This window comes from Cebus imitator, unplaced genomic scaffold (genome assembly GCF_001604975.1).
Source record: "Cebus imitator isolate Cc_AM_T3 unplaced genomic scaffold, Cebus_imitator-1.0 Scaffold29, whole genome shotgun sequence".
Taxonomy (NCBI): domain Eukaryota; kingdom Metazoa; phylum Chordata; class Mammalia; order Primates; family Cebidae; genus Cebus; species Cebus imitator.
In genome coordinates this window covers 1,859,702-1,875,546 of record NW_016107344.1, presented here as the reverse complement: position 1 = coordinate 1,875,546, position 15,845 = coordinate 1,859,702, and the positions used below count along the sequence as shown (strand labels likewise).

Genomic DNA, 15,845 nt, shown 5'->3' with positions numbered 1-15,845 from the left:
TATCCTGGATGATCCAGGTGGCTCAGTGTAATCAAAGTGATCCTAGTAAGAGGATGAAAGAGGAGTCAGAGCAGATGGGGATGTGACGATGGAAATAGAGATTAGAAGGGAGTATTTTGAAGACAGAGGGAGGAGTCATATGCCAAGGAACAGTGATGGCGCCAGGAAGCTGAATAAAGGAAAGGAAATGAATTAACCCTCAGAATTTCTAAAAGAACCAGCCCTGTCAACACCTTGACTTTAGCCCAGGGAAATTGATTTCAGACTTTTAACCTCTACAAATGTAAAAAAATAAATGTAGGTTGTTTTAAGCCACTAAGTTTGTGGTAATTTGTCACCGTGGCAACAGGAAACAAATGTAAATATGCTGCCTCTAGCTGGAGATTGGTGAATAGAATGTTGAAAGAATGGAGAAGAAAAGAGTCCTGTTCAGAAATGAGAGTGGCTTGGACCATTGAGTTTTCAGGGAAACTGATAGACAAAAGAATTTGTTACCTGCTTGGTTATGTGATTTGAGTGAAGAATAGATGAAACAAATTACCACAGATTTAGAGACTTATAGCAACACAAGTTTATCATCTCAGCTGTCATACATCTTGTATCTCATGAACCTAGGTGGGCTTGATGTGCTTAGGGTCTCAGAAGGCTGAAATCAAGCTGTCAGCTGAGCCAGACTCTTAGGAGGAGGCTCTGAAGAAGAATTGGCTTCTAGTTCATTCAGATTGTGGCCAGAATCCAGTTGCTTGTAGTTATAGGGCAGAGATCCTTGTTGTGCCAGCTGCTCAGTGGGGGGCTGCTCTCAACTCTTAGAGGCTGCTCTCACATCATTTTTATTCATTCACTTTATCTTCAAAGCCAGCAAGGGCACACTGAATCCTTTCCATCCTTGGAATCTGAACTCCTACCTGCTACCAGCTGGAGAAAACACTCTGCTTATAAAGGACTGATGTTTGTCATACAATTCAACACAATTACTGGTTCAATCTTATCATATTCATAGTCCCAGAGATTAAGGTGAAAATATTGATGGGAGGGGCATTTTACATTTTTACATAACAAGTGTCAAGGGAACTCCAAATACCTTTTTTCTTGCATTGAGCCACTCAGTGATCAGTGTGCCACATACAATAATGGTAAATTCAGGGGAAACAGAAAAAAAAAATGCAAGAATACTGTAACTAGAAAATGCCAATAATCCTGACAAGTAGATAGTCAGATGTACTGATATGGTCCCTAGGGGAAAGATTAAGGGCTAGAAATATAAATAGAGGAATCCACATATTTATGTTGTGTAAGACCAAGTGACCATGTGTGCTCACATAGGTGAAGTGCAGATAAAGAGCTCTGAGCATTGTAACATTTAGGGATCTTGCAAAGGTGTGGTACCATCAAAAGAAACTGAAGCAGGAAGGTGAGTGATGGACTAGGAAAAAACGGGAGAATGTGGGTTGGTGGAATTGAAAATTCTTGGACTCACCCCCCAAACATGCTGATTCAGAATTTGTTGATGAGAACAAACAATTTATATGCTTACAACTCTCCAGTGAACTCTAATACAAGATGAAGCCTGAAACAATAGTAGTTTAGAACACTGGCAAAGGAGTGAATGCAGACAGGTAAGTCCTAACTGTCTTGCATCTCAAAGTCTGATTCTTGAACACCATCAGCAGAATCACTTAAGGAACTGTTAGAAATGCAGGAACTCAGGACCCAATCAGATTTACTGAATCAGAATCTGCATTTTAATAATTTTCCTAGGTGACTCATAAACATATTAACATTTGAGAAGCACAGAGCTGTGATATAGTAATTCAAAGTGATGTTAAGACAATCCAGGTGTAAATGCATACACACACCTACACCTACAGATCACATGGACTGTATCTGATGTTTTATTCCATTTAAAATATAATCCTTCAGACACCTTTTTTTATTTTTTATTGTTATTTTTATTTTTGGAGACGGAGTCTCACTCTGTCACTAGGTTGGAGCACAGTGGTGCAATCTCGGCTCACTGAAACCTTTGACTCCTTGGTTCAAGGAATTCTCCTGCCTCAGTTTACTGAGTAGCTGGGACTATAGGCACCCACCACTATGCCCACTAATTTTCGTGTTTTTAGTAGAGACAGGGTTTCACCATGTTGGCCAGGATGATCTCCATCTCATGACCTCTAGATCCGCCCACCCCGGCCTCCCAAAGTGCTGGAATTACAGGCATGAGCCACCAAGCCCAGCCCAGACATCTTTTAAAGTATATAAATTGGTATGTCTTTAAATCCTTATTAATTTAGCAAAGTATTTTCCCCCATTCTTCCAACAGGGACAAGTCTCTATCACCTCTGATGATTGTGAGAAGTAGAAACTCTAACCCAGGGACTAGGAGAAAAACAAGGCTGAAGTTATCTTATTAGTGTCATGGGTGAAAATTGTCAGAAACCACAGGCATGAAAAAGAATGTCATCAGTTTTTCCCGCTCTCATCTGATTAAATATCCCTGGAACATAGGAAACAGTGGAATTGTGTAAAGGCAAATTGCTTCATAACATTGGGTACTACCATTGTGTATTACCAGGATTTAGGCCAGCAATTGCAACATTTTTTAAAGGTGACAAAATATTATATAAGTGGCTTATTTTTTACTTGGGCTTCAGCCTGAAAATTAATCTCTAAAGTATTACTTTACTGCTTTACACCTTAGATCTGTACTTTAAAATGTGTTTCACATCAAAAAGGATTTACCAAGTTTGTCTGAGAAACAATGCAAACTGCAAGAAATAGAGAGTAATTCAGGAGATATCAGTATATGAATGAATTTTTGAAGTGAAAAACATGAAATACTATTACAATAAATGTTGAACTATAGAAGAAAGTAAATATGATCTGCAATAATGTAAATACAATCCTTTACATCAAGCAATTTGGTTAGAACTTGAAAGTTAGTTTGAATAATGAAGGTCTGTCTCTTTGGACTATTGTCATTCACTGGATTGCAATGTAAAATACTAATAGAGAGAGCACATCAAATTATCAGAGGAACTTTTCTTTATAGAAATTAGCTTTAGCAGATGAGAAAAAGACAGCTGATATTCATGCCATGCAGAAGAAAGCTGAAGATGTACGAGGAAGTGTTCTTCATTCTTTGTGAGCTATAAAGTCTGTTCAAATAGCAATATCCTCTCTGGCAGCAAATCTGCTGCTTGGCATGGCCATGTGTTATTGTATTTGGACTGTCTCCATCTGCAAATGTTGACTTTTCATCTGTGACCAAGGGAGAAATCTGTATGAGAAATGTGTAAAACATTTAATCCTTGTTTACTTGTTAACCAAAGGTTTTGTCGAATCCTGGTGGAGTGCATTTTTGTGTGTTTGTTTCCCAAGGTTACTGTAGAAGCAGTCACAAATGGAGGTCTAAAACTCTGATAAAGCCACTAGATTTTTATTTAGATTTAAAAATGTATTTATTCAAAATATAATTTCACACTCAAAAATTTAAATGTGACCTCAAGGATAGAGTAATTTTTTTTTTTTTTTATTTGAGACAGGATCTTACCCTATCTTCCAGGCTAGAATGCAGTGGTGCGATCACCGTCATTGCAGCCTCAACCTCCCAGCTTAAGCAATCCTTCCACCTCAGTTCCCTTGAGTAGCTGGGACCACAGGCGCATGCCACCACACCTGGCTAATATTTATATTTTTTTGTAGAAACAGGGTTTCATCATGTTGTCCATGCTTTTCTCAAAGTACTGGGATTATAGGCATAAGCCACCATGTCTAACCTAATTTATCTTAAAAATAGATTTATCATTTTTTTGTTCTATCTTGGACTTTACTGAAAAGAAGTAGCATTGAAAAGTCTGATTATCAGGTTATATCAGTGAAAAACCACAATGATATTTAATTAAAGAATAAAAGAATGTATAGAGGGTATGCATCAAAATCTAGCCTTTTTATCCTCTCAATTTATAGATAAGAGACTGGGAGCTAGGGAGTCTAGCTAAGCTAACTTTCTCAAAGTCCATACCAATTCATCATTCTATTAGGGCTAGAATCTATTTTTTTCTTTGCCTACCATAATGATCTTGTGTCTGGAGATTTCCCCATTGATTCTGATTTTAGATATTCTATACAATAGTCTTTTGAATTTAACATGAGTTAAATCAGAAATTATTGAATAAATGAATGAATGAATGGAAAGCATTCCTCCCCGAAGTACACATAAATTGGCCATATTTATCTCTGGATTTGGACTGTCTGCATAACTGTTCTATACGATTTCTATAAAATCTGAATTACAGTGGCAATGAGGTTCATACCCTCTGGTTGTTTTCCTGTATAATAAGAGCAGAGCAATAACTAAATAAATATTTATTATTGTGTGACAGTCATTTAAAATCATTGATTGGGCATAGAATAAGTGGTCTGAAATAATAATGAAGTCTCCAAAGGGCACGAGGGCAATGGTGAACTATTTCCTGTTTTTCATGCCAACTTTCAGATTTGTAATTAATTTTACCATGTTTAGACTTGAGGCAAATTAATGGATTTTATTTTTAAAAGCAACTGTTCAATAAATATAGAACATAGGGTGGAATAATGGATATTAGGGTATCTATCAAGTAAATTTGCCTCTGACATTTCTATCGGGTCCCTCCAGATTTTTATAAACCTATAGTTTTAGCTTTTCATTCCATGTAATCCACAAAAAAAGTTACGTTAGTACGTACTGTTTCAAAAAAATAAACACACACACACACACACACACACACACACACACACACACAGAGAGAGAGAGAGAGAGAGAGATTAAGAAATAAATTGAGGGTTAAAATGAGCTAGTAAAAATACTAAATTTTGTTGTGTTTGTATTCTGGAGATACTAAAATTAACTTCAAATGAATGGATGGGAATACGTGTTTCCCTGAAATTTTATTATAGAAATATCGGTTAAAATAAGGAGCAAATATAAAGATTAAGGTTTTGCTCAGCATATTAATAGCTGAAAGTGCAAAGCAAAATTACAGAGTAAAAATCTACATAAAAAGGAAATTTCTTGAAAATATTACTATACCTAAAGGTCAGGGAAACTTCTTTAGCAAAGCCAAATCAGTAGAATGCATCTTTCATTTTAAGGTGTTTGGGGGTGCACAAATCTTTGCTTAATATACACTGATGGTAGTCTAAAGTCTTGGAGAAATACAGCAAAATTGGAACTTAGGAACAAATGTTTTGCATAAAAATAGTGATATATGTTATTACTACAAAAATAATATTATGACGGATGTGTATTGCATCCAAGAGGACCTTACCAATAATGAAAATTAAACAAAATGAGAAATTGAGTGAGGTGTGATGAATTTGATCCTAAATCATATGAAAATGACTTATTTGTTTTACAAATCAATTTTGGCACTCTGTTTAAATTCATTTTACCTAACAGTATAAATTCTAAAAAAAAAGTTCATTTGTAGAAAGGACCATAACTTCATACAGTGTGAAAACTAACCAGGAATGTAAAAAGTCTCATAGTTTTTTTTTTTTTTTTTTTTTTCAAATGCCAGTTTCTAGCTTTGGTACTAAAGGGTTTCAAATAGTCAGATTGAAAAGTATGTGGTCAACAGGCCAGAAGCTATTTCTTAATTAAAGCAGTGAATTAATCAATGAACTAACAGTTCGACTTCTGGGTATAGTAAAATGACATCAAGAACCACTCAAGTATCCTACTACGTACTTAAGTATAGGTGAAGTTCCATTAACTTGGATTGCTTTACGTTTTAAACTTGCATCTTTAAAAGTCAGTAATTCAGGCAGCTTTCTGAGAGCTGCTAATGCCTAAAACTTTGAAAAATATTTTATTTGGTTTTGAACAAGAAGGTGAGTTGTGTGAAGACGAACTTTAAGACCTGATATAAATATTAGCTGAGACAACTTTCCAGAAGTTTTTATTACGTGCTTTTATTTCGGCTTTCAAAATTTAAATGCAGAGACAGATGGCTTGCACCATGTTGTTTGCACTTGCGATTTTACACATAACAAAACCAAGGATAACCAAACTCAGACATTGAAGATTGTGTAAAGTAAAAAGGATTTGAGTTAAAAATAATCAATAAATGTTTCAGTGTTTAAAAAAGTTATGATAGATGATTTTAATTACTTTTAAAAGAAAGGAAATAAACTGGTGTAATGATAGTATAGAAATTATTTATAAGTAGTTTGGAATCATGATCAGAATTCTACACATATATTTTATGATGTAACACAAATAGTACATTGTAAAATTTATGAAAAAAATAGAGAAACAGAAAAAACACACATGCATATGATTACACATGCACAAACATACCACACTCACACAAAAACAAAATCTCAAAACGCCTAATAAGGATCCAGTACTATAATACATATGATGCATGTTAGGTTTCAATAAATATTTCAGACACTGCATGAATGAAAAACAAATATTATTCATCAACTAAGATAATTACCTTTAATAATAATAAAAATATATCAAAGAAAAAGGATTATATTTTAGTGCATACGATTTTTGCAGCATTAGCAAACATCTGAGATTTAAAATGCTATCTATTGTATATAGCAACTATATTTTACTTTCAATTGAATGTAATTATAGATTATATTCAATCATATTTTGGAAAATATCAATATTTAATAACATTTTGAAACAATGTTTTTCTACTTTTTAAAAGCACCAGAAATATAGCTGTGAACAAAACAGATGTCAACACTATCCTCATGGAGCTGTGAGCTATCATGGGACTGAGAGGGAACTCCTGTATTTCTGTTGTCTATCATAGAATCAGCACATAGTACATGCTCAGTAAATGTTTGTAGAATAAATAAATGTTATCAGTTGTAAATATTTTTAAAAATGATAAATTCTATCTGTGGAAATGTGTCACTCAATGCTGAAAATCGGAGGTCTACATATTCTTATGACATGCACACAAACACATTCTCAATCCTTGGGTGATATGTCTTAAATTAATAAAATGGCAGGGTGTGTTGCATAAGACTAATTTTAAAATAGCCTTGCATATCCTCTCTTTTTTGATGAGCTCAATAAAAAACCTAATGCTAATGACATTTCTGAAGTAGCTTGTAGTTTTTTTCCCTTTGGAGATTTTAACAATAAAAAACTTATTAATGATGCTGGAAATTCAGAGTTTGCTCATAGGCTTCAAGATATGTTACCCATCAAATTGGTGATTAACTCCATTGATGTCTAGAAAGGAGTGAATATATTTATATTTAACAGAGAAGTTAAATTATTCATTTATAAACTGTCACAAAGTATTGCTAGGCAAAGGAATTTCCTGTTGAAGAAGCATTTAGTGTAAGATTTGTGAAATCAGCATCTTCTATTATAATTCCTTTAGGTCTGCCTTTAAGCAGGAGATACCTTTAATAATCCTCAGAACATTTGCAATCTCATAAAAGTTTAATTAACAATTAACACTATTCGTAGATCACCACTATTGTTTAGCACTAAGAGGAATCAGAAGACCTATGGTCCATTTTTTCCATCAATGAATTTTCAATCTAGTTGAGAGAAAATAAAAATTAAGACTTGCAAATGTACAGAACTCCCTCCAAAAGACAAAAATGGAACTAAGAAATGAGGAAGCTCAATTAAGAAATTTGTTATTCATCAATCAAGAAAGCTCTGTGGAAATCAAGGTGCATATGAAGCATGAATTGGTAGAGTTATGGAAGCTTGCTTTTGGTGTGTGGGACATAAGCTGACCCTTGAAGAAGTCAGTAATTAAATGAAAATAGGCCCGGCAAAAAAAAATCTTCTGTGTTCCCAATGCAGGTAGCATGGATTGGTTTAAGCAAAATGTGTTAGCTTTGTGGATGCAGAGTCACTGAGTACACCTAAGGGAGCCTAGAAGTGAGAAATTAGTTTGAACTTTTAAAATGTGGCCAGATTGTAGAGGGCGAAGAAAGGCTCATAGAGAAGTTTAAATTAAATATCCAAGGAAGTAAGTAATCATTGGATGTACGTGAGAGGAAAAGTTTTAAGTAATGAATATTTGTTTAAACAAAATAAAACTGTTTGCTGTTGAGGGGATGGGAATATGGTTCAGATGGGGGGTAATTTTAAGGTTATTCTAAAAAGATGACTTTTATGTTTAAAAAATAGCTAAAGTTTGAGTTGATATGAAATAGTGCATTTCAGCCCCTTTTTTCACATTTAGTATCTGTTCTGTTTTTAAAAAAAATTTTTTATTTCAATAGCTTTTGGGGTACATGGTTTTTTGGTTACATGGATGATTGCATAGTGGTGAGGTCTGGGATTTTAGTGCACCCATCACTCAAGTAGTATACATTGTACCTGGGAAAAGTACATTCAGTATCAATTCTGATGTTGCCTGTGTTTTGTTGTCTCTGGTCTTTGCCATCAACTGTTGCCTGTCTCAGTGGGAATTTTTTCTTCTCATGCAAGAAATAATTAGAATATCATTAAGGCAAATAGAAAGTTCACAATTATTGGACATTTAAAAATATAGTTGTGCTAACTTGGGTTTTAGCAAAGACCTACATTCCACTAATTTAGCTATGTAAATTGATGACTAAGCAAACTTGCAGGTATGTTTTCTTTACTTTTTTCTGCATTTTTTTCTGAAGACTATCTGCTTTTGAAAATGCGTTTTGCCTCAGGCATTCTTGCCTATCCACTTAACTTCATTCGTAAAATCAATTCCGAATTTCCAAGCTATCATGTATCTATCACGTGGCTGTTTAATCAAGGGGAAGCGGATAAGACAACAGCAACAAAGAAACCCAATTTATTTCTTAACCATTTGGTTTATGTTGCTTTTTAGTAAAGGACTGATTCCTATTTAAACAATCAGAAAATAGTTTACTTCTGAAATCCTGGTTAAAATGTATGTTCTAGATTGCCTGCTGGTGAAAAACAAAAAATGAAGGATAAATTCTATGATCACTTTCTTTCCCCAGAATGTTAGATTCCATGTGATTCAATTTGCAATAAGGCTTTAGTTTTATACCTTAGAAATTCAGAAAATAGTTAAGCTCAGAGGACCCAAACACTGTCTGGATGCAAACGGCTTTTTTTTTTTTTTTTTTTTACTTGCATTTCAGAATGTTTGCAGCTGATCAGGTGTGTCTTTAGTAAGATACTATAGTTAAAATCTTCTTTAGAATGAATATTTCGCTTTTCAAAAATGTGGCAAAATATTTTCATATAAAAATAATGTGTTTATCTAGAAAAACGGATATTTTACGTAACCATTCAGAGTATTTATTTTTAATGATGCTGTGTTTCAAGTGGTGATTTTGCTTTTTAACTTAGTGGAGTTGTATTATTTACATATTATTTCTGGGATTTCTTAGAATCTAAATCAGTAATAATATCTATGCCTTGAAAGACTTGATGAAAAATGATATATCATGGTTATATCTGTTTGCCCATATCTGTCTTTTTATCTATCTATCTATCTATCTATCTATCTATCTACGTTTTTGGATCTAAATAAAGGATTAAGGAGGAAAATATTAATAAATCAATGTACCTCCGTAACAAATTTGATTCCTTTTGTGTTAATCTTAAAAAGATGAAAAATATTTATATTTTTGAGTTGCTTGATGTACTTTTATAAAAAGCTGAGATCACTAATAATGTACTTTTTCTCCAAGAAGATAGTTTTTATTGAAAATTTTAACAACTTTCTTTTCTCATTTTCTCTGTCTCTTATCTTCTGCAGATGGGCCTCTGGGTCCCCGAGGATTAGCTGAAGCTACAGAGATGTGCACTCAAGAGTGCTTGGTTTTGGGTCACTCTGATAATTGCTGGATGCCTCCTGGCTTGGGTCCATATCAACACCCCAAATCTCCTCTCTCAACCTTTGCACCCCAGAAAGAATGGGTCAAGAAGGACAAGCTTGTGAATGGGCACACCCTGACCAGAGCCTGGAAGGAAGACAGCAACAGGAACCAGTTCAATGACCGTAAGCAGTATGGCTCCAACGAAGGCCATTTCAACAATAGCAGCCACATGACAGACATTCCTCTGGCAAATCTGAAGTCTTATAAGCAAGCAGGAGGTGCTATTGAGAGTCCTAAGGAGCACCAACTCTAAGAAAAGGCTATATGGGACCTAATAACTATAATCTAAATAGACATGCTAATACCGTGTGTGTCAGAGCTTTATGTATTCAATAGATCTCTACAACTATGCCCCTTCTAGCAGGGATACCCATAACTTTGTGTTAGCACCATGGAGGATACAATGTTTTGCAACATATGAGAGAAGATAGTTCTAGCCACGTGATCTTGTTTACTAGAATTGATTAAACTCTCCAGAGATCTCTCCATTGTGCAATTTTTTTTTATTATTGCATTTTATTTTGACCCTGGACTGCTGCTATGAACAATAGAATATGCATTTGAAAAGTAAGAAAGTTTCATGGAATAGAGTGACTGAAAAACATATCCAGTTAGAATATTGTGCTCTTTTTTTTTTTTTTTTTTTTTTTTTTTTTTTTTTTTTTTTTTTTTTTTTTTTGTCATTGATTTGTGCTGGGACCGCTATACTTGACGTTATACTGCAAACAAAACTTAAAAAGATAAGCATTAAACCTATCGTGCTGTTAACAACCTTAGTGGACACTTGTAAGTCAATCAGTGTTAAAGTATTTGTAAATAGAAGCAAGCTATTATTAACAACTTTTGTGTACTTATAATGTTCACCTAAAAATGTTGTAGCATAATTCTGTGTTTTACGGTTGCTTCTGTCCTTTTTATTTACCTCTTTGTTGTTATTTTTGTTGTTTCTTTCAGTGAGGTGTTTCTGCGTTAGGAGTATGTCTTGACACACATTGTTCAAAGAATCTCAAACACTTGTGTTTAAGAAAAGGTTCTGAAATCTTGCTTCTCGTATGATAGCTTATGATGCTGGAATTCTGCAAAAAATAAAGATGAAAGAAAAAAATGAAAACTTTATACAAAAAAGGACTTCTGCAAAAGCTTGGAAATTCAGAACCTATTTTTTTTATATCCTTATTTTCAAAGTAGGCAAAAGCAAAATCACTTAATTAGTACCATTAAGTGAGAGAGTAATGGAAAAGTGTTATCCATCAAAAGTGATATAATATTCTGTACTTGTCACTCATGCAAAACTAATGTATCAAAATTAGCATATATGGAAGAAAAATCGCTATTCAAATATAGTTTCAATTGGGCAAATGTGTGTCTACACTTTGTTGAAATGGCAGTTTGTGTTGATCCTCATATACAATAATGTTGTTGTAACACAAGTGTTATTAGACCATAGCCACAAAATATTTAATGTGTTGTGCCTTCATGATGTAACAGAACATTTTCCAGGTAGGGTAGTTGGGGGAAATAAAGGGATAAATCTCTAATTATTGCTGTTTAACTGTTTGTTATCATAGTTGGTCAATGCCTGGCAGGTACCAGCATATTGTCACTTAGGTCAAACCAACAAAGTGACAACTACTGTTAATAAGATCTCAGTTGCACGTGCAAACAAGTCCAAATTCGAACATTCTTAGGAGGTTTTTGTTAAGGCATGACAGATGATTTAAACAAATAAATAGCATGCAAAAAAAATTGTCTTTATTGAAAGAAGTGGAAGTAATCTTAATGCCACGGTTCACCATCAATTTAAAAGTAAAAAAAACAAAAAAACAAAAAATTAAAAAAAAAGGTTTGCTAATCTGATAGTTAATTTGTTCTTACCAAAAAATAAAATTACTTTGTAAATAGCAGTTCACATTTTTCCACAGTATAATGGAAAATAATGGGTAGGGGTGCATTGCTTATTGAAGTACATTTTTGTCGGTTTGTGAGGGGTGTTTGATGACTTTGACAGAATAAATATCTAAACAATTATCCTTGTTACTGCTTTGCCAGTTCTACGTTATTTACAATTATTCAGCTCTTGCAATAAATGTTCTGAATTCCTGATTGTAGTGTGTTAATTCTTGGTCAACATCCAAATTGGTTACTGATACTTCTAATTGTTGGTTAAGTACATATTGATAAAACTTAATTTTTATTTAGAAATCAAGGAAGACATGTTGGGGTTTAATATCCTCTGAAAATGTGGGTACCAACATAAGACTTCAATTACCCTAATGGTCTACAAAACTATTTTTTAGGGAAGTTCTCAGAGAAAGTTTGTTCACATGCTGGTCAAGATTCATGCAAGTTTCATCAAAGTGAAATCCCAAGTCAGAAACTGTGCTGATAGCACTAATTAGTTAGTGAGGTTATCTTCTTGATTCTTTGTCCCTTTAATAAGATTTCATCAAACAAACTTTCACTTATGTCATCACAGGCCAAGGCAGAAGATCATTCTAGGATTATGGCCTTAAACCCAGAGTCAAAACTTCATCTGCATTTCTTTCAGTTTAGAAAAACAGGCACAGAAAGCTACCAAGAATAAGAAGAGGCACTCAAACACATGCAGTTATGTTCACCCTAGAGCAACTGCATCAATGTTTACTCATGCTGGAGTTTTGGGCTAGGTAAGCAAGCCTGACTCTTCAAGCCCTAGAGCTTTTTGAAGGATTGTGAAGTAGAATTTGGGAGTCAGAGGCATAAAATTCTTTGCTTGGACCACTGTCTGGATGTGATATCCTAACCATTCATTCCTAATAAGCCGTAGACCTATCCCCTAGTTTGAGGTACACTGTAGCACTACTCTGTTTTCCCTCACAGGGGTAAAGACTGCCCCAAGATACAGACAGGAGATGAATCCCGAGAAGAGGACATTCTGAAAAACAGAAATTAAAATCTAAACCTGCACAGTTCCTTTCTCTGCTTTTTACCAATCGGGTAAGTCTTTCACCTCCGCCTTGAAGAGTAAAGAGTGAGAGAAACTAATGTAGCCTCTCTCATATTCTATGCATAAATTGGAAGTTTGAAAAAGGCACTCACCTTTCCCATTCCTACCATATTTCTTCTAACAAATACAACAATATCTAGTCTTACGAAGGTATTTGGTTATATGCTCTGTGAATTTTTTTTTTTTTGAGACAGTCTTATTTTGCAACCCAGGCTGGAGTGCAGTGGTGCGGTCTCGACTCACTACAACCTCTGCCTCCTGGGTTCAAGGGATTCTCCTGCCTCAACCTCCTGAGTAGTTGGGACTACAGGCATGCACAACCACACCTGGCTAATTTTTGTATTTTTAGTAGAGACGGGGTTTCACCATGTTGGTCAGGCTGGTCTCAAACTCCTGACCTCGTGATCCTCCCGCCTCGGGCTCCCAAAGTGCTGGGATTACAGGCATGAGCCACTGCACCCAGCCTCTGTGAAATTTTAAGAGTTATAACATCACAAACCAGACAGAATTTACCCACCAAGTAAATAAAATAATACATTTGCAATGTCTATTTTTTACATATCATCTATATTGCTTCCTGGTGTTGACATTGGACATGAGTCACCATTTACCAGAAAACAAAAGTTATTTACATTACCTAAGAGACCTACCTGTATGAAATGTATAAAATAATGAATTTTATAGCAATTATCAAATATTATGATGCGATACACTAACAATTTGGGAGGCACATATAGAAATTAACTTTATCAACCTGAATATGACCCATTTGAATGAGCATTTCCACACATAATCTAGCATAAATATGTATTTAAATAATGGGTATTCATTAATAGACAATTGAGTAGTCATTTTGCTGCACTGATGCTATTCAGCGAATCTTATTCAGAATCCCATCATTCCCATTCCGTGGCTAAAGCTCCAAGTGCAGCTGAGGCCCAGAGTTGTTCCAGTATTTATTAAACTGTTGGATAGAAGCCAGGGATGGTTAATTATTATTAATGAGGAGTTTTGGCAGTGAGGGATGAAAGGGATGCCTTGTCAATTTCAATTTTGATGTAGAGGCCAGGGTATTACTTTGCATGAGGGCAAACCAACCTATGAAAAGGAGGAGTGGTATTATGAGTCTAAAAATGCTTCATTGTTCTGCTTTGTTTTAAATAGAGCTGATCTTCCCTCCCTAAAGGAAGCTCCTTTATTTGCTCTTTTGAGAGAGAGTGCTTAAAAATTCTTCCAGTGTTCTTAAAGGCACAGCGATCGCATAATAAATTCTCTATATACTTTTTCTATGCTTTCACAATTGCCAATGTAAATTTTAGTAGACATCAACCAGACTTTGCCCTGTTCAAAAAGCATAAAATTAGTATCTCAATATTATAGTATTTTATAAGGTATAATGTATACCAGTAAAACATGATAATCAAAATAATATTTTATTCATATTTTAGTTCACTGAAAGTATAAATTAATGTATATTCCCAAGGTATCGATTTTCTGTTCTCTTGATACAACCATCTCTTTTTCAACATAAAATAAGGAGTATAATTTCTACCTCTATCCATGCATTTTTTTATTTCTTAGAATTCTTAAACAGTGCACCATATTGAAATAGTTCTGTCCATATTTTTGTTATCTTAACATATTACATTGCTCTTGAAGCTTTATAGTAAAAAAATCTAAGATTTTTAAATAAAACTCTTTCATTTTTATTCTTCTTTTTTCTTTATGCCTTATGGCTGTGTTCTTAACAGCATTTGTACAACACAATTATTATTGGACTCATTGAATGCCACCCACTTAAGGTCCACATATTTGCAAATGTGTTGAACTACAGTGATTTTTCAAGTAATATTACAATGCCTTTTAAATTCAAACATTGTTTTTTATGAACTTTTGTGGTTCTTCTGTACAAATCAGTATTTTTCACCTCCAAGCTCATCATTAGTTTGGTTTTCATTGTCATAATTCTGAAAAAGAATACCCTACAACTACTAAAATTTTTACCATAGTCAAGGTTTTCTACAACATGCTATTGTGTGACTCTTAGTAAAATTACAACATTTTTATATTTAATGAGATTACATCTACTTTCTTTTAATTGAATGTTCTCATAACCAATTGTGACAAATTATTTTATATGTGATATACATTTGGTTTATTACAGGAAAAATCATAAAATGATTTTACATACCCTTAAATTCATTCACTGTTAAATTTACATATACACAAGCACACATCAATGTGAATATAACTGAAAATTGGCCTTGCTGGTGTGAATTCAAACCTCTGACTTTACAGGCACATACATAGTTGAATACTTCCTCTACTTCCTCCTCCTGGAAACATGGAAACATTTTTTTTTTCTTCCCTGGCTTCCTGAAAACCATCATCTTTTGATTTCCTCTTAATTCACTGGCCATATCTTCTCAGGCTTCTTGGTTAGTTTCTCCTTTGTTCATGACTTATTTGAACATTTTATAAGGTCCAAGGCTCAGTTTCTTGGCTTCTTTTCTTTTCTATCTATACTTGCCCTCTTGGGAAGCTCATATCCCAGTCTGGATCTCTCCCCTAAACATCAAAACTTCTGATCCAAATTCCTTTTCAACAAGTACACTTGGACATTTCAAAGATGAGTCAAAATTAACATATCCAACATAACTCATAATCTCCTCTCATCACACACACACACACACACACACACACACACACACAAACACACTGCTAGTTAATGGCACCTCTATCAGATATTTAGGCCAAAAACTTCAAAGTTATCTTATATCTCTTCTCTTTTATACTTGTGGAACATCTTTCTCTTTCTGACTGCAAAATTCATCCAATCTAACTACATCTCAATAGTTCCTCTTGCCAGTTAGGCCAAGTATCATCACCTTTTTCTGGACTATTATGGGTGCCCTAACTGCTCTTCATGTAACCTTCCCCCATTGACTCTATTCTAAGCATGCCTGAGTAATGCTCTTAAAACAAAGATGTC

At 34.3% G+C, this 15,845-nt stretch overlaps 1 protein-coding gene across 6 annotated transcripts in view; it reads left to right on the top strand.

The window, feature by feature from the left end:
• PCDH9 (protocadherin 9) overlaps positions 1–10,523 on the top strand; it is a 907,179-nt gene extending 896,656 nt beyond the window's left edge. For all 6 annotated transcript variants that reach the window (XM_017523605.2, XM_017523602.2, XM_017523604.2 and 3 more), the window contains one exon: positions 9,747–10,523. In XM_017523605.2, coding sequence (XP_017379094.1) covers positions 9,747–10,120 — 374 coding nt within the window. In that variant the 3' untranslated portion in view covers positions 10,121–10,523. The remainder of the gene's footprint in view (positions 1–9,746) is intronic.
• Positions 10,524–15,845: the final 5,322 nt, after the last annotated feature.